General features: G+C 46.0%; 2 protein-coding genes across 4 annotated transcripts in view; one reads left to right on the top strand and one right to left on the bottom strand.

The window, feature by feature from the left end:
- Nucleotides 1-3,543: 3,543 nt before the first annotated feature.
- LOC132493556 (interferon regulatory factor 6-like) lies at nt 3,544-16,080 on the bottom strand. 2 transcript variants are annotated; one of them, XM_060104232.1, is made up of 6 exons: nt 15,994-16,080; nt 14,531-14,570; nt 8,253-8,458; nt 7,091-7,219; nt 5,168-5,574; nt 3,655-3,742 (listed from the first exon to the last, which is right to left on the bottom strand). In XM_060104232.1, exons 1-6 carry the CDS (start codon nt 15,998-16,000, stop codon nt 3,740-3,742), a joined length of 792 nt encoding a protein of 263 aa, XP_059960215.1. In that variant the 5' UTR covers nt 16,001-16,080; the 3' UTR covers nt 3,655-3,739. The 2 variants fall into 2 exon arrangements, with proteins under 2 accessions (XP_059960216.1, XP_059960215.1); XM_060104233.1 differs by lacking the exon at nt 5,168-5,574 and having other exon boundaries at nt 3,544-3,742.
- A 171-nt stretch (nt 16,081-16,251) lies between these two features.
- LOC132494286 (U3 small nucleolar RNA-associated protein 25 homolog) overlaps nt 16,252-16,425 on the top strand; it is a 720,475-nt gene continuing 720,301 nt past the window's right edge. The window contains exon 1 of one of the 2 annotated variants that reach the window (XM_060105292.1): nt 16,252-16,379. In XM_060105292.1, coding sequence (XP_059961275.1) covers nt 16,267-16,379 — 113 coding nt within the window. In that variant the 5' untranslated portion in view covers nt 16,252-16,266. The remainder of the gene's footprint in view (nt 16,380-16,425) is intronic. The other variant, XM_060105294.1, reaches the window with a different exon arrangement.

The raw sequence follows: 16,425 nt of genomic DNA, 5'->3' as shown, positions 1-16,425 counted from the left end.
TATACATATGTCTGTTCTTCCTGGGATCCTGTTCCCATGTACGTTATGACAGAATGTTGAGTAGTCTTCTCTTGGTATTCCGTAGGTCTTTGGTGATTATATATTTCACCTGTGTTTGTATATGTCTGTTAACCCCAAGATCGTAATGAATCCAATCCTCACACCTTCGCATTGGTGAACCATAAGTTTGTTTAATGAATCTGTGATAGCCCTTCTCCGTGGAAATATCTGCCCTGGTATCAATTTTTATGTAACACCTATAAGTGATATCCTACGATATGTGTCTTTCACTTTCTGACTTACTACCAGTCACGTGATTACCTCTAGACTCATCTACGGTGCTGCAAATGGCATTGTGTCCTTTTTTCCCTTGGCTAATATTGTGTCTTAGCGAGGTCCATTTTCTGCAATGTGATTCCCTGAGGGCTGAGGATTAGCTGACCTGGGCAGCCTGACCCTGCCGGCAAGCCCTCCCCAGGTGTTCCTGGGTTGAGGTCAATATAAACAGCACACCAGGCAGCAATAGCCCCTGCAGCTGTGCCTGACTCCATATTCTCTGCCCCGTCAGCAGTCTCGGGGCTGTGCTGGTGGGAGGGTGTGAGGGTCCACGGCTTTGTTGGTGGCCCGGTGTGAGTGGGGCTCTGCTGGACTTTCTGCACGAGTTGCCAGGCTGCCACCTGTAAAGAAGAGGATGTGTCACCCATAACTTCCACTGGAATTTCTCTCCGGGCTGATGTGAGGAAGGAAAAAAGGGAGTGGGTGCCGGGACAGGAGGGGTATCTCAGGCAGGGAAATGGAAAGCTTCCAGAAGAGCCCCCGGAGCCAGGACCATCCTGGCTGGCTTGCAGGCAGCAAGTTGGCCTGCGTGCTGTCGCTGGTGTGGCTCCACGGCCCTTCCTCTAGGCTTTCAAGCCCTTGTACATATTCAAGTGTTTTACCTGAGAAGGGTGGGAACAGTTCAGCAGCAGCTGGCCTGGGGCTCAGCTCATGTTTACTCACAGAGGCCTCGGCACAGTCCCCCAGCTTTGCAATGAGGACGCTCCTTGCGTGTGGTGGTGCGGGGCTGCTGGCTGTATGGGAGATGATTCCCCACCTCTGACCAATTTCAGAATTGTTTACCGCTGGTGCAAGTGCCTTGGTAGGGTTTTCCTCTGTATAACTGTTAGGTTCACGATTTTTTTTTCTTTTTTCATTCCAATTACATTTTGTTCCTGTTTTATGTATTTATAGATATAAGCATGGAAATAATTCATTTGTATAAATACATCTGTGTGAATGGAAGAACTTTTTTCTGTTTTTTTTCAATTTTATTTTTAAACATTTTGAAATTTAATTTTATTTATTTTTTTATACAGCAGGTTATTATTAGTTATCTATTTTATGCATATGCATGTATACAGGTCAATCACAATCTCCCAACTCATCCTACCACCACCACCTCATAGCTTACCCCACTTGGTGTCCATATGTTTGTTCTCTACCTCTGTGTCTCTATTTCTGCCCTGCAAACCAGTTCATCTGTACCATTTTTCTAGGTTCCACATATATGCATTAATATACAATATTTGTTTTTCTCTTTCTGACTTACTTCACTCTGTATGACAGTCTCTAGATCCATCGACTTCTCTACAAATGACCCAGTTTCATCCTTTTTATGGCTGAGTAATATTCCATTTTATATATGTACCACATCTTTATCCATTCGTCTGTCTGTGGGCATTTAGGTTGCTTCCATTACCTGGCTATTGTAAATAGTGCTGCAATGAACTTTGTGGTGAATGTGTCTTTTTGATTTATGGTTTTCTTTGGGTCTATGCCCAGAAGTGGGATTGCTGGATCCTATGGTAATTCTCTTTTTAGTTTTTTAAAGGAACCTCCATACTGTTCTCCATAGTGACTGTATCAATTTACCTTCCCAACAATAGTGGAAGAGGGTTCCTTTTGTCCACACCTTCCCCAGAATTTGTTGTTTGTAGATTTTCTGATGATGCCGATTCTAAGAGGTGTGAGGTCATACCTCATTGTCGTTTGGATTTGCATTTCTCTAATAATTAGTGATGTTGAGCAGCTTTTCATGTGCGTCTTGGCCATCTCTGTGACTTCTTTGAAGAAACGTCTATTTAGATCTTCTGCCCATTTTTGTATTCGGATGTTTGTTTTATTAATATTAAGCTGCGTGAGCTGTTTATATATATTGGAGGTTAAACCTTTGTCCATTGATTCGTTTGCGATCGTTTTCGCCCATTCTGAGGGTTGCCTTTTTCCATTCCCGTTTTTTTAACCAAAAAAGAAAGAAAGCAAAGGAAGAAGAACACTAATGTGCGTGAAATATGCCTCTTGAAACTGTCGTTTTGAAATATGGACGTCTTTTGAATTGTTTGGTCGATACATGACCCCAGGATTTGTTTTCATTGCAGGTGTCATTACAGGCCTTTGTCTGACGCTAAAGATGAGCTGGGGGAGGGCAGTGCTCCAAGCAGCAGAGAGAAGCACACGCTGTGGCTGACCACAATTTTCCCGAACTGCATCAGGCACCCCCGACCTAAGCGTGTGGGCGAACACCGACACTACGACTGGGTCCAAGGGCCTGGGCCTCCCAAACGTGCCCACCACCCCCGACTGTCCCGTCTCAGGAGGATTTCACGCCCATCCTGTCCTCGACGTTCACCTACGGGCCCTCACTCACCATCACCGGTGAGGTTTCTGGGGTCCGGAGCAGGCTGCAGGCCACAGGCCACAAGCACACACACTGAAGAAAGCGGGAGAAAGACCTCCACTTGCTGCCAACTCATCTCATTAGTCCAGGAAGTCTCGAGGGCAAAGCCCGAAGTCAACCCCAGTGGGGGAGCAGCTGATGGGACCGCAGAGTGTGACTCGAGGCAAACACTAGCTTTCTCTCCAGTTTGGCCTCCAAAACAGAATACACCCCGTCTGGTAGGAAGAACGGCCTCGTTGATCCCACGCCCTCGGAGCGTGCTGTCAACTCCTAGTGACTGCAAACAAGCCTCTGCCACAGAGAACAATTCTGCTCCTCTTTGTGGTGCCTTCATCAGCCCTCATCTCACTTGAACGGAACCTCTGCCTTCGGAGGGAGAATCCGAGTACTCTCCACTCCCTCCCATAGGAGACTGTCACTCTGGAGGGTCTGGCTCTGGCTGCAAGTGTCATTCCACTGCTACCAAAAACCCGTATCCGTACCTGCTACAAAACAGAACACATACCTGCTACGCTGGAGGTCTTGCACTGCCATTGCTCTGCTCTACTGTATCAGACTATTACCAACTACAGGACTAGCATTTCTCCGGAAAAAGGAGATGTGTGCCAGGAAACAACATTTCATAGGTGTTTCACTCCTGGATGCCGCAACGCTCAAAAGGACAACCAGCCATGCAATCCACAGCTGGGAAGGGTGCCCAGAGCAGCCCGTTCTCCGAACAACCAGCACCCAGACGCTGGGCCATTGGAAGCATATTGTTTCCTCTCACCTCCCTCGGCACTGGGAGTGGAACCGCCCCGTTCCCAACGACTTGGTACCACACGCGAGCCGCCTGGGTTCACTTACATCTCTCACTGTCGTTCTGGTCGGCAATGGCCTCCTCCAGGGTGACCGACTTTGGCTTTTTGTCCTGACTTCCTTTCAGCCTTTTCCAGTCAGCGGGGCTGAATTTGCACACCTTGGAGTCTTTGGTCGTGGGGTGGCCACCTTCTCGCTCTTTCATCTCCAACTCTGAGAAGCGCATCACTGCACGCCAGAAAGAGAACGGAGATGGAAAAAAGACACACCTTACCACCAAAGCTATTTCACTGCCCTTACCTTAAAGGAAAGTATCTTCAAAGAAAAGTTTGCCCAAAACCAACCACAATTTATGATACAACTGAGATATTTTATTTTATTTTATTTATTTATTTATTTATTTTTTTGCGGTACGCGGGCCTCTCACTGTTGTGGCCTCTCCCATTGCGGAGCACAGGCTCCAGATGCGCAGGCTCAGCGGCCACGGCCCACGGGACCAGCCGCTCCGCGGCATATGGGATCCTCCCAGACCGGGGCACAAACCCGTATCTCCTGCATCGGCAGGCGGACTCCCAACCACTGCGCCACCAGGGAGGACCCAACTGAGATATTTTAAAATTGAACGATAAAAATGTAAGAGTGTCTATGTGTAACTAGTCACACACTCTTTCTTCGTAAAGCCATATGTATGTAGAGATATATGTGGTGTGTATGTATAGCCATACATACACTGTGGCATAGAGACAGACATTCTCTTTCGATGGTAAATAAAACAAAAACACAACGCAAAGAAAGCGAAACAAAAACACAACAGAAAAGAAAACAAATGCACAGTGAATAAAGACGACCATGGCCCACAAACTTCCCTTTGTATATTTGGAAATGAAATTTAACTCAAAAGGTTTATGTAAGATTCTAGTAATAAAAATTTGAAGAACTGACCTCACAGTAAGCAGCGGGTAGACATAAAATACTGTCCTCTTGTAATCCTTCCATCTATGTCATTAAAATGGGCACTCAATGGATCATTTAGATAACTTGATCCATTTTTATAAGCATAAACCAATTTTTTTCTTAACATTGCAAAACAATTTGGCTTTATTTGTCTTTTAATTAAAAGTAAAATATCTTAAGGAAATTCCTATACAACATCTATCATTCACTAGCAAGTTAAATACATACTCTATCCCTTTAAGCAAGGTTTGTTTTTTTGTTTTGTTTGTTTGTTTGCTTTATGGTGGAAAAAAATTGCACGAATCTCACAGACATGCGGCCGCTACACACCTCCACCAAGTATCACGTAAGGCATTCTAAGCAGCGCTTTGAGGTATATTTGTTAACGTACAGTAACGGCAGAGAAATCAAAGCGATTGATAGGTAAATGTCATGCAGTCTTTTAGACATCCTTCGCAATAATTAAAACTTCCGTTATCAGCATTCGAGTGGAGTTCGCTTAAAATCTACAGAATAACTTCAAGTATCCACTTACGTCCCCTTACTGGACACATTTCAAACATTTAAATTATCCTAAGCTTCATTAACCAAATCAGCCCGGTGTCCTGCCCTATCATACCCCCGGCCCCCTCCTCTTCACACATTAAAAAAACCTGACAACTGGTCAGGCTCCTGAAATTCGGGTGGGGGGGGGCTCACCTGCAATGCCCCCTGGTCCCGGCCGAGCTGACTGGAGTCTGCGTACAGTCCGGTAGCGACACGCTTGAACCGGTCACCCACGTAACCAGCGGAGTTTGCGATTCTCTTTGCCAGCTTAGATGGCTTCGGTTTCAGAACTTTGCCATCGGTTGATCCTGCCTCGTCAGCTCCGTCTTTGGTATAGGTGGGGGTGACGTCCACACTCGGTGGGGCACTGCCCACGCAAAATGGTTTGGGATCCTCTTGGGTTTTCCCGAAAGTGACCGCAGAGCCGTCGCTCCCCAGGGTCGGCTCCAGGAATGGAGTCGAGACCGGCGTCGCCAGGTTCTCCTTGTTGGTTACCACTGGAACATTCTCCTTGCTTAAGCCGGAAACTGGCTGGCCCGGAGCCTGTTTGAAAGTATAGGCTTCGTGGAAGTCACTGATGCGCCCCAACTCCTCTCTCAGGGCAATGAAATCCCAGTGTGGCTGTAGGGCCACATTTTACTTTTTTATTTTTAATATATGTTCACATGTTTCCATAAAGGATCCAAGGTGGCCCATAACGTAAGGACACACAATATTAGCTTTAAAAAAACATGAAAAAAAAAAGGGAAATCATGATCCTGGAAAAGGGTTGTATCCCTTTAAGGGGTGAGAATAACAGAATGAGTGAGCCAAAGATTTGGGAAAGGATCTCACATTTCCAAATGTCCAAATCTTAAAATTGCACCAAGTGGGAATGTAGCTGTGGCAGTATTAACCTGAGAGAGCTCTATGATCGTTGTCTTTACTCATCACTTGGTTGCAAGTTTATAAATGACAGGGTAAGTGAAGGAGGGCAAGTAGACAGATAAGAGTCATTTCCTGATTCTCAAAAGAAGGGGCATCACCTAGGGAAGGGGACTCCAAAATCCTACAGGAATCCTCTGGATATACTAAATTTTCTAGGTGGCAAAAGTATCTCATTTGACCCTAGCAGCCAGATGGAACTTAGAAAAGTAGTGAAAAGCTACTCAACTGAATGCAAGTCATATGACTAGGAGCAGGTCAGTGAAAAGTTCAAGGGAAGATGCTGTGGAAGAGCAGTTCACCTTGTGCTTGAGCGTCCTCAGAACGTGCAATGGGAGGTGCAGGACCTGCTCTGTCTCACAGGGACCCTCCAACCTCTAAACTCATCTTTCCTGGGAAGCTGAATTCAAAGAGTCAATTTTAAAAAAAGATAGGGCTTCCCTGGTGGTGCAGTGGTTGAGAGTCCGCCTGCCGATGCAGGGGACACGGGTTCGTGCCCCGGTCCAGGAAGGTCCCACATGCCGCGGAGCGGCTGGGCCCGTGAGCCACGGCCGCCGAGCCTGCGTGTCCGGAGCCTGTGCTCTGCAATGGGAGAGGCCACAACAGTGAGAGGCCCGTGTACCACAAAAAATAAATAAATAAATACATAAATTTAAAAAAGATAAAAGTCTCTAGTAGAGAAATTTTATCAGAGCCTAGTATTAAGAGCTGTAGAGCCACAAGTTTCCCATGATACAGCCTTAGCAGAGGCTGTTAAGGCAGTGACAGAAAATTTGTACCGAGGGAAATAGCAGAAGAGTTTGCCTACAATTCACGAAAAGGATCCCTGCACTTGGCCTGAAGGAAATCAGCAAAATTTGTAACACCTTGTGTATTTGTATGTGGGATTGAGAATGAATTTAATTTTTTAATTTCTCTGAATTATCACATAAGATTCAGAAGATGCTCTCTCTGCCTAGAAGCTACCCCACTGGGATAACTATGCCTACGGAGTTCCTTTGCCTAGGACTCCTACTTGCTAACAGACTGGCAGCCTGGCCAGAGGGCCTGGTCGCTGCTCCCAGTGCAATGGTGGATATGGTGTCAACACTTGCAAAATCAAAGCCCCTCACATCCTCTCCATGCCTAGGTCCCACCCCCCACCCCACTCACCACTGATGTTCAGGAAGGGGAAGGTGTCCTGGATGGGAACGTGGTGCTGTGACTGGTCCAGCTCATCTTCCTCATCTTCTTCATCCACATCATTATCTTTCTCATCCCAAGGAGCAGATCCAGTGGATCCTACCCGAGAAACACACACACACACACACACACACAAAGGTCAAAAGTGAGGTGCTCACGTTGCACTGTCATCCCTGCAGCTGACCCACTGTTCAAGCTAGGCACTGCCAGCACAGAGGTTCCTTGGGTTCAGTGTGCACCCTCAATGCCAAAGAGTGGGAACCAAGGGTGTTCACCCCACTCCCAGCTCCTCCTACGGAGCCCCAGTGCAAGCTCTCATCCCCTCCCCTATCCAGGAGCTGCAGACCCTACTCCCTTCTCCTAGAAATCTTTTAATTCCTACTCTAAACCCCTTTCTACACATTCGCATCCCTTCTAAGGACCCAAGGAGCACAGCTTCTCTCCTTTATAAGCTTACTGTGAAGACAGACCCTTCCCTCATGGCAGAGCCTCACTAGATTCACTGGAGGTCAAGTCTAAATTATCTGGCTCTTAGTCGGAACTGGCTAAACATTGAGTAAATATAGGGATCAGGTGGTATTCTCCTAGGAAAAATACCATACAAATTAAATGATCACTTACCCATCATTTATAAAGAGAACTTAATAGCCTTCCTAATGTCATGGCAATTGATTCTTAGAACAGCCTTTGAAATACGCAGGAAAGATGAGAACCCAGATTTTATAGTGGAAGAAGCTCAGGCTCAAAACGTTGAATGACTTGATTCAATGTCCCACAAGTAGTGAAATGGAAAGACCGAGGTTTATAACTCAGACCTTCTAAGTTTTAAGCCCTCCTTCTTCTAAACTACCTGGCCTCTCTTCTCAGTGTTGAGTCCCAAGAGAAGTTATTTTTATAGAACTCAATACCCCCTCTTCTTTCTAATGCTTTACTGTTCCACTGGGTGGGCAGGAAGACTGTGCTGAGTTTATATCTTTTGTTCTCTGGGTTCTTTCTAGGGACAGCATTTCTTGCTTTATTTACCAGTCTTCAACTTTGTAAGCGAGGCGACTTTCAAGTCGACTATCGCTTTAAGGGTCCAGCCCGGAACCTGGCACACTGTCCACCTTCTCCCCAGCAGCTGGGGCCTCACCTGGGTTAATGATAGAGCCCTGGGGCTGGGGGATGTCACACACTTGATATATCTTCACTGGGTTCATGGGCACCTCCTTGGTGCCGTCGTACATCAGGTTGAATTCCCTGCTCTTGTTGAGCGCACAGCGGAGCTGGGCCTTCCATTTAGCTGGGTCGGGGTCGTCCACCCCTTCCTGGTACTTCCCCTGTCTCCACAGCCCAGGCCTGAGGGATAGGAAACTGCAGTGAGTGCCTGCTTGTTGCCCAGAAACACTGCAAAGTGTGCCCGCCCTCCCTCATACAGACACAGATACACACAGCCCTGCCTGACCGCCCCATCACCCCAACTCCAATTTACAGAGACTGCAGCAGAAAACACCACGCTGGGGACCAGGCAAGGCAGGGCCTGAGACAAATTAAGCCAAATGCAAATACAGTATTTTAAAAAGAGGAGCCTCATCTCAAGTGCTTGTGCCAGCATCATCTGTCAACACTACAATGGCCTTAATGAAGGGTTGAAAATAAAGAAAAATCTGGAACAAGTATACACCAAAATACTAATGGTAACTTTTGGATAGCAAGACTTCAGGTAATTTTGTTTTGTTTTGCTTGCCTTATTTGTTTTTCACATGAATTGCTTATATAATAAGAAGAGAAAGGGAGGTGGCGTATGATATGAAGAATTTAGGCTTGCTGTTCCCTCTCCCTTCAGTCTTTAATCTGATGCACAAATAACTGTTGAAACCAAGTACCTTTAGGAGTAGCAGCCCATAGGAGGGCAGGAAGCACGCTCTGGGGGTTCAGCTTGCCTCAGTGCGAGGCTGAGGGCCTCAAGTCCTAATAAACTCACACCACCTGCCTTTCCCTGCTTCCTCAAACTCCCACATTGGGAACATTTTGCTGGGAACACCAGTGGCTGGTGGCCTGGGCCAAAACCAGTGTGGCCCCGCCTCTCTGGTTTTCAATTTCCAGGTCTAACAGGCATTTATGTGTCTGTTCACGGGATATCAGCCCTCCCCCACTGTTAACCTATCTCAGATGTCTACACTTTCTTCAGGGCTGTGACGTATGTGCTGGTGCAGAAAAGGGGGATGTCTTTGGCAGAGGACTCAAGATCAAGAGAACGAGATGGACCGGCCAGACTGCTCCCACTTGATGTTAGGAAGATAAGGTGGCCATGTAGTTAGAATTCTGCAGGGGAACATAGCCTATAGAGTCTATGGGTTTGCGGATCCACAACTTTTATTTTTTCAGTAATGCCAACCAAGCTCATAAGAGACTGACACAAAATCCAGAATGCCAGTCTACTCGTTTTCAATGGGGGATAAAGCTGGTCAGTGACCAGCATGGTTAAGTCCAATAACCTGGACATAACCATGTATGATCTCAACCAGTAACTCCTGTATCTGGTTTCTAATGACAATTCCAAGAACATAAGACCCACTCAACATTTAAATCCAAATTTTCAGATGACTCCAAAGCTAAATGGAAATGATTTGATATTCAACTCTAGATTTGCATTATCTAGACTATCTCTTACCCAGTTGGGTAACCCAGAATCGACAGTAAAAGGCTCCTGCTTTCCCAAAAATCACAGGGTGCAGAAATGAAAAGCACTGGAAAGGCAAGACCCCCAGTGAATTTGCAAAGCTGCTCCTGTGTCTTTTTCTTTTTGACCTTGAAGCCAGGAGAAATTCTAAAAATACAAATGTATTCATTTTTAAAACTTGACTTTACTGAATATTGTTCAGATCCCCAAGCCTACAAAAAGAATTTTATTTTTTAAAAATGCTCCCTGGGGCTTCCCTGGTGGCGCAGTGGTTGAGAGTCCGCCTGCCCATGCAGGGGGCACGGGTTCGTGCCCCGGTCTGGGAGGATCCCGCGTGCCGCGGAGCGGCTGAGCCCGTGGGCCGTGGCCGCGGGGCTTGCACGTCCGGAGCCTGTGCTCCGTGGCGGGAGGGGCCGCAACGGTGGGAGGCCCATTCACCGCAAAAAAAAAAAGAAAAAAAAGAAAAAAAAATGCTCCCTGCCCCAAAGGAGTTTACAATCCCTTAAAGGAGACAGATGAGTCAATAGATCAGAAATACAGATACTATGTGAACACCAGTAAAACTGCCTAATCCATAAAGAGTCGGGGGGTAGGTATGGTTGGCCAAGTTTATCAGAATTTATGATTCTAGGGCTGAATTTTGAACATGGGTAGAAGTTAACCAGGTGAGAAGCGTGGGTCACGATACTCTAAGCAGAAGAAGCTTTATGGGCAAAGGCAGAGGCTGAAAAGCACAGTGCTTAGGGGACCTACAAGCAGTTCAGCTTGCGTGGAGGCAGCATGAGATGAAAGTCTGGGCTTGTAAGTAGGAACCATGCCAAGGAGTTTGGACCTGATTCTTAGAACACTGAGAACCACTGAGAGATTTAAGCAGGTTGTGATGTGATCAGATGTAAGTTTTAGAAAGAACCCTCTAGCTGCAGGACTGAAAAGGGTTTGAAGGGAGGCAAGGCATGAAGAGAATACATAGTCTCTATATAATCCATGTAATAGTGTCTCTAGGGTCTGAACTAAGGAGGTGGCCGTAGGGATAGAGGATACAGGTAATGGACGAGCCGTTAAAGACGCTGACGTGACAAAGCTTGATGAGGAACTAATTCCTTGAAGAAGGTGAGAGAGAAATCAAGGATGATTCCCTGGTTTAGGGTTTGGGAGACTGGGTGGGGGGTGATGCTGGCCACTGAGATAGGAGCAGGTTTAGAAAGATGATTTCCCTTTGGAAATGTCGGATTTCAGATGCCTGTGGAAGGCATAGGGGAGAACGCCCGGCATGCCCAGGGCAGTTTTTTATCCCTACTCACCTCTCACATCACCTGAGGGACTCTCCCTGCCTGCCTCCAGCCTGGAAGAAGGTCCAGCAGATTACTGACATCTCTGCCCTGTGGGCAAGGACCAATTTCTTTTCATTTCTGTATCCCTGCTCAGGCTTTAGCACACAGTAGGTCAATGTGTATTTGTTGAATTGCCTCAAATTTACAGAAATACACTTCTTGGGAATGGAATGAATAAGTTGCTATTACAGATGCAAGACCAGAAAAACAGCTATGAGCAGAAGGCCAAGGAGACACTGCAGAAAGTGCTGGAGGAGAAAATGCGTGCAGGACAGCAACTGCAGAGCAAACAGGTGTGGGGATGCTCCATAACCCTTGGGGCTGGGAACCCTGGGGCAGTCTGGGTGGCAAGGGAGCCAGCTGCACAACTCCCTGGAACCCCCAAGGCACCACCCTCTCCTCTGATCTCCCTCAGCGGCCCCTGGCCCTGGCCGAGCACAAGTGTGAAGAGTGGAAGAGCCAGTACGAGAGCCACCCCCAGCATGCAACTGTCCCCGACCCTGCCAGCCCAGTAATCATGAACGCCGTCTTCCTTCTCTTTTTTACAATGTGGTACATATGGATTTTTTTTAACTGAGATTTAACCAGCTTTTAAACCTTTCTTCTTTCTAACAATATCAGTACTCTCTGACTCTCCAAATGCGCCTTTTCAAGTTGATTTAATTTATGGTAAAATCACCCTTCATACTTTCCCTTTCTTTTTTAAACCTCCCCATGGTAGTATAATGTAGTAGAAGGAGATTTGGCCTGGGAGCTTGGACACCAGGGTTCTAGCTGCAGTAACCCACAGTTACACACGTTATATTATTAAAGAAAAAAGTAACTTACAGAAATGTATGAGGCCATTATGCACATACACACAAATATATATTCACTCATATATCCATAAAAAAGTAGCCTGGAAGGTTCTATAAAATGTTAAAGGTGTTCATCCCAGGGTGGAGGAGATATACGTTAACTATATTACCCTCTTAAATTTTTACAGTAAATATATATTACTTTTATAATTTAAAAAGCCAAACTTTTCATTTTTAAAAACCTAAAACATGAAAGAAAACTGGAAAACCAAGAAAATTAAAACAATCCCTAAGTCTGAGGCAACGATTTTTGTATCCGAGTACAAGTGATGAATGAAAATACTAAGAATGGTGTGTGACACCTTAAAGTATAGAAAAAAATACAGTAAGGCAAGTAGGCATTAAGATAATAGAATATAAAAAGTTACCCAGATATTTTCAGACAATGGACTACTATTCCAGTAATAAAAAGAAATGAATTACTAATATGAGCTACACGGATGAGTCACAAGAACATGAGGAGCCAAAGAGGCCATGTGCAAAAGGGTACTTGTTGTATGCTTCCATTCATATGAATTTCTAGAATAGGAAACACTAATACATAGTGAAAGAAAGCATGTCAGTGGTTGCCTGATGCCAGGCCTGGGAAACTGACTGTAAAAGGACAAGAAGGAACTTTTTGCAGGTATTGGAAGTGTTCTGTATCTTGACTTTGGCGATGACAATATAGATATACACATTTGTCAAGACTTATCAAATTACATGCTTAAAACGGGTACACTTTGTTGAATGTAATTCATACTTCAATAAAGTTGATTTTAAAGTTAAATTAAAAAGTCACCTATGGGGGCTTCCCTGGTGGCACAGTGGTTAAGAATTCGCCTGCTAATGCAGGGGACGTGGTTTCAAGCCCTAGTCTGGGAAGATCCCACATGCCGCCGAGCAACTAAGCCCGTGCGCCACAACTACAGAGCCTGTGCTCTAGAGCCCGTGAGCCACAACTACTGAGCCCGTGTGCCACAACTACCGAAGCCCACGTGCCTAGAGCCCATGCTCCACAACAAGAGAAGCCACCACAGTGAGAAGCCGGCGCACTGCAACAAAGACACACTGCAGCCAAAAATAAATAAATTAATAATAATTTTTAAAAAAATAGTCACCTAGATGTCTGAGTGAGACAGAGTCCATTTCAGCTTTCAGTCCCAGCTCTTCTCTGAAGCCTCCCCTCATTCACCCTGGCAGCATGTGACCACTTTGCATCTCTTTAACACCTTATATTTATCGGTTCCATTCAGATTTGATGCTTGAAAAGTTTTGTATATTTTATGTCTATCTTCCATTAAACTTGGTCCCTCTAAGGCAGGAACAATAATCTCTTTCATAAATTGAGACCATTACAAAAACAGAATTATGTGCCCTTTCCTCTCAATCAGGGGAATTTGAAGTAGGATTGATGAAACCCTAGAAATCATAAGCAAAAATGTCATTTCTGCATTTTTATGGCCACAGGGTCCTGTGTTTTCATCAGATTCTTGAAGATATCACAGAGCCCAACAATGTTAAGAATCTCTGCTTTGAATCCATGTGCTTTCACCCAGCTCTATGGTACAAGGCACCCTGCCCCTGGGGCAATCTGTCTGTGGTCCCTGCAAAGATGATAAACCCACATCAGAGACACTCACTCTTCTGCACGTCAGTGGACTCTACTGCCATCTCTTCCTCCACAATGACGTCACTATCGCCATCTTCAAGATTCATTTCTGTCTCATCTAGAACACTGTCTTCTTCCTCTTCCTCCTCCTCACCTTCCTTGGAGACATCCTTTAATGTGGCAAGTAGTCTGTTGTAACCAGAAACTTGTTCTGGTTCAGTCTATGCTTCACTTTCAGAACTTGAAGTATCTATAAACTCTCTGACTAAAAGGAAAATGGGGATTTTAAAAACAAAAATTATACTGTTCTTGTTGCTACCCCACGACTATCATCAGGCCCACAGTGGAACCAAGTTCAGACTTTTCTAAATAAAAACTAGCTTTTCTGCAAATATGCAATCCTATCTATTCAACCAGACCTAGCACCAAATTTGTTTAAAACAGCTAATCTAGCTATGATTCTAGAAGCGCTTCCTCTTCTTTGAACTGCTCATGTTCCACATGGGAAGACAGCAAACTAAACACATGGAGCTTTAGGTTATAAGGCGATCTAACCTATGTGTCAGACATCTGGCACCTTTAAAGGAGCAACAGGAAAACTTACAACAAAAAAGTGTACTTTATTTCTGAGTCTGTGGTAATGAAATAAGACCTTTGATGATTTTGCACTCTATTTTATGTTAAGCAAACATGACATTCCCTCTTAGGATTCACCAAGAGCCCTGTGGTAAGCCTCCTTAACAGGTTCTAACAGGCTAATCTCTCAGGACAGTTTCATACTCTATACGATATTAGTTATCACAATGGCATTTTAACAGACATCTGCACTTAAAACTAAGCAATATTACTAAAATATAGCTTACATCTAAAATCAAAGAGAGTGGAAATGTAGCCAAACTTTAGTACCATATATAATCTTAAAAGTAACAGTCCAGAATCTACTATCATAAAGAAGGTATAAAGCATTACCAGTTGACAAGTCTGTGGTTTTGCTTCCTTTCTGGAAACCCTGAGAAGAAGCAGGCAATGTTAAACTTTAACTACTAGTATGTAGCAATTAGGAAAAGTCTAATGATACAACTTTCAATTAACATGGCAGACTATACCGTTATAAATACATTATATCTATTGTCAAGTAAAAACCCCATATGCATTTGGACAGGTTTTGGAAGGATATGCCAAATAGATAATAAGAGACGAATGAAAAAGTCTAACAAGACCACATGACAAATACTACAGTCACACAGTAACAGGCTCTCATACAAAAGATGGGAAATTTTGGCAAATAAAAGCCCTCGGGGTTCACCTTTTCTAGCAGACTTCTTAAGTAGACTATCCCTCTAACTGTTGATAAAGCAGCCCAAAGGGGTGGGATGAGCACTAAGATCATAACTGAGAGTCTGGACACTTAGAGAGGAACCCACAACTACCCAAACATTAGTTTCCTCATGGTCATTGAATAGATAGGTGATGTCGAGGGTCCCAAGCAATTTTTTTTTCATTTTTTTAACTTATTTAATTTATTTATTTTTGCCTGCTATGGGTCTTCGTTGCTGCACCCGGGCTTTCTCTAGTTGCGGCGAGAGGTGGCTTCTCTTGTTGTGGAGCAGGGGCTCTAGGCTCCTGGGCATCAGTAGTTGCACCACCCTGGCTCAGTAGTTGTGGCTCGCGGGCTCTGGCGTGCAGGCTCAATAGTTGTGGTGCACGGGCTTACTTGCACCGCGGCATGTGGGATCTTCCCGGACCAGGGCTCGAACCCCTGTCCCCTCCGTTGGCAGGCGGATTCTTAACCACTGCGCCACCAGGGAAGCCCCCAAGCAATTCTTTAAAAACATATAAAACGGGGCTTCCCTGGTGGCGCAGTGGTTGAGAGTCTGCCTGCCAATGCAGGGGACACGGGTCGAGCCCTGGTCTGGGAGGATCCCACATGCCGCGGAGCAACTGGCCCCGTGAGCCACAATTACTGAGCCTGTGCGTCTGGAGCCTGTGCTCCGCAACAAGAGAGGCCGCGATAGTGAGAGGCCCGCGCACCGCGATGAGGAGTGGCCCCCACTTGCCGCAACTAGAGAAAGCCCTCGCACAGAAACGAAGACCCAACATAGCCATGAATAAATAAATAAAAATTAAAAACAAAACATATAAAACGAACACAAGCTTATAAAATCTCTGCCCAGTCGTCACACAGGAGGCGTGCCGTCTAGCATAAAACTACAGGCTCAACAAAGGGTAGGAAGACCGGCGAAGAACCCCATCTCAGGCGGGAAGCCGCCAGGATCCCCGGGCGAGCTAGGCCGGCGCCGGGGCAGCGTGGCACGCGGCGGGAGCTGCCCTGTCACTACCCCTGGGGCACCGGCGGACCAAACGCGGGGACACGCGGGCTCCCACCGGGAAAGGACGCCGGCAGCGCCGGTCCCAGCCTTGCCTCTCCATACCTGTCATAGAAGGGATGCTCCTCGCCGAAATCCCTTAGATGCTTCTTCTGCTTTTTAGTTAGGGAGTCGAGCAGCTGGCTCTGGCTAGGGGGCGGAATGGGAAACAGGAAGTTCTAACGCCTGTCGTACAAGCGCGACGTAAAGCGGGTCTGCTTTATGGCACCCTGCTTCCGCCGTAAAGCGCCGATGGCAAACCCGCGTGAATGGGTTGACGAGACGACTTCCAGGTGAAAAACGCGATTCTTGGAGGCTGGCTGACTTGACGTCTTCCCCATGGGCAAACGCGGGAGCCGCAGCCGGAGCCAGAGCCAGCTGCTCAACTCCCTAACTAAAAAGCAGAAGAAGCATCTAAGGGATTTCGGCGAGGAGCATCCCTTCTATGACAGGTATGGAGAGGCAAGGCTGGGACCGGCGCTGCCGGCGTCCTTTCCC

The sequence above is a fragment of the Mesoplodon densirostris genome, chromosome 7 (assembly GCF_025265405.1).
Source record: "Mesoplodon densirostris isolate mMesDen1 chromosome 7, mMesDen1 primary haplotype, whole genome shotgun sequence".
Lineage (NCBI taxonomy): Eukaryota > Metazoa > Chordata > Mammalia > Artiodactyla > Ziphiidae > Mesoplodon > Mesoplodon densirostris.
The sequence above is the reverse complement of the archived record's forward strand: the minus strand, read 5'-3'. Positions and strand labels throughout refer to the sequence as shown.

Bases quoted from the DNA above. Each gene is read 5' to 3' on its own strand.
- LOC132493556 (XM_060104232.1), bottom strand. The intron at 8,459-14,530 runs GTAATGCTTTAT...CCTATCCCTCAG, and splicing joins AACCACAGACTTGTCAACTG to GCCTGGGCTGTGGAGACAGG. The intron at 7,220-8,252 runs GTGAGGCCCCAG...TTTCTCGGGTAG, and splicing joins GGGCTCTATCATTAACCCAG to GATCCACTGGATCTGCTCCT.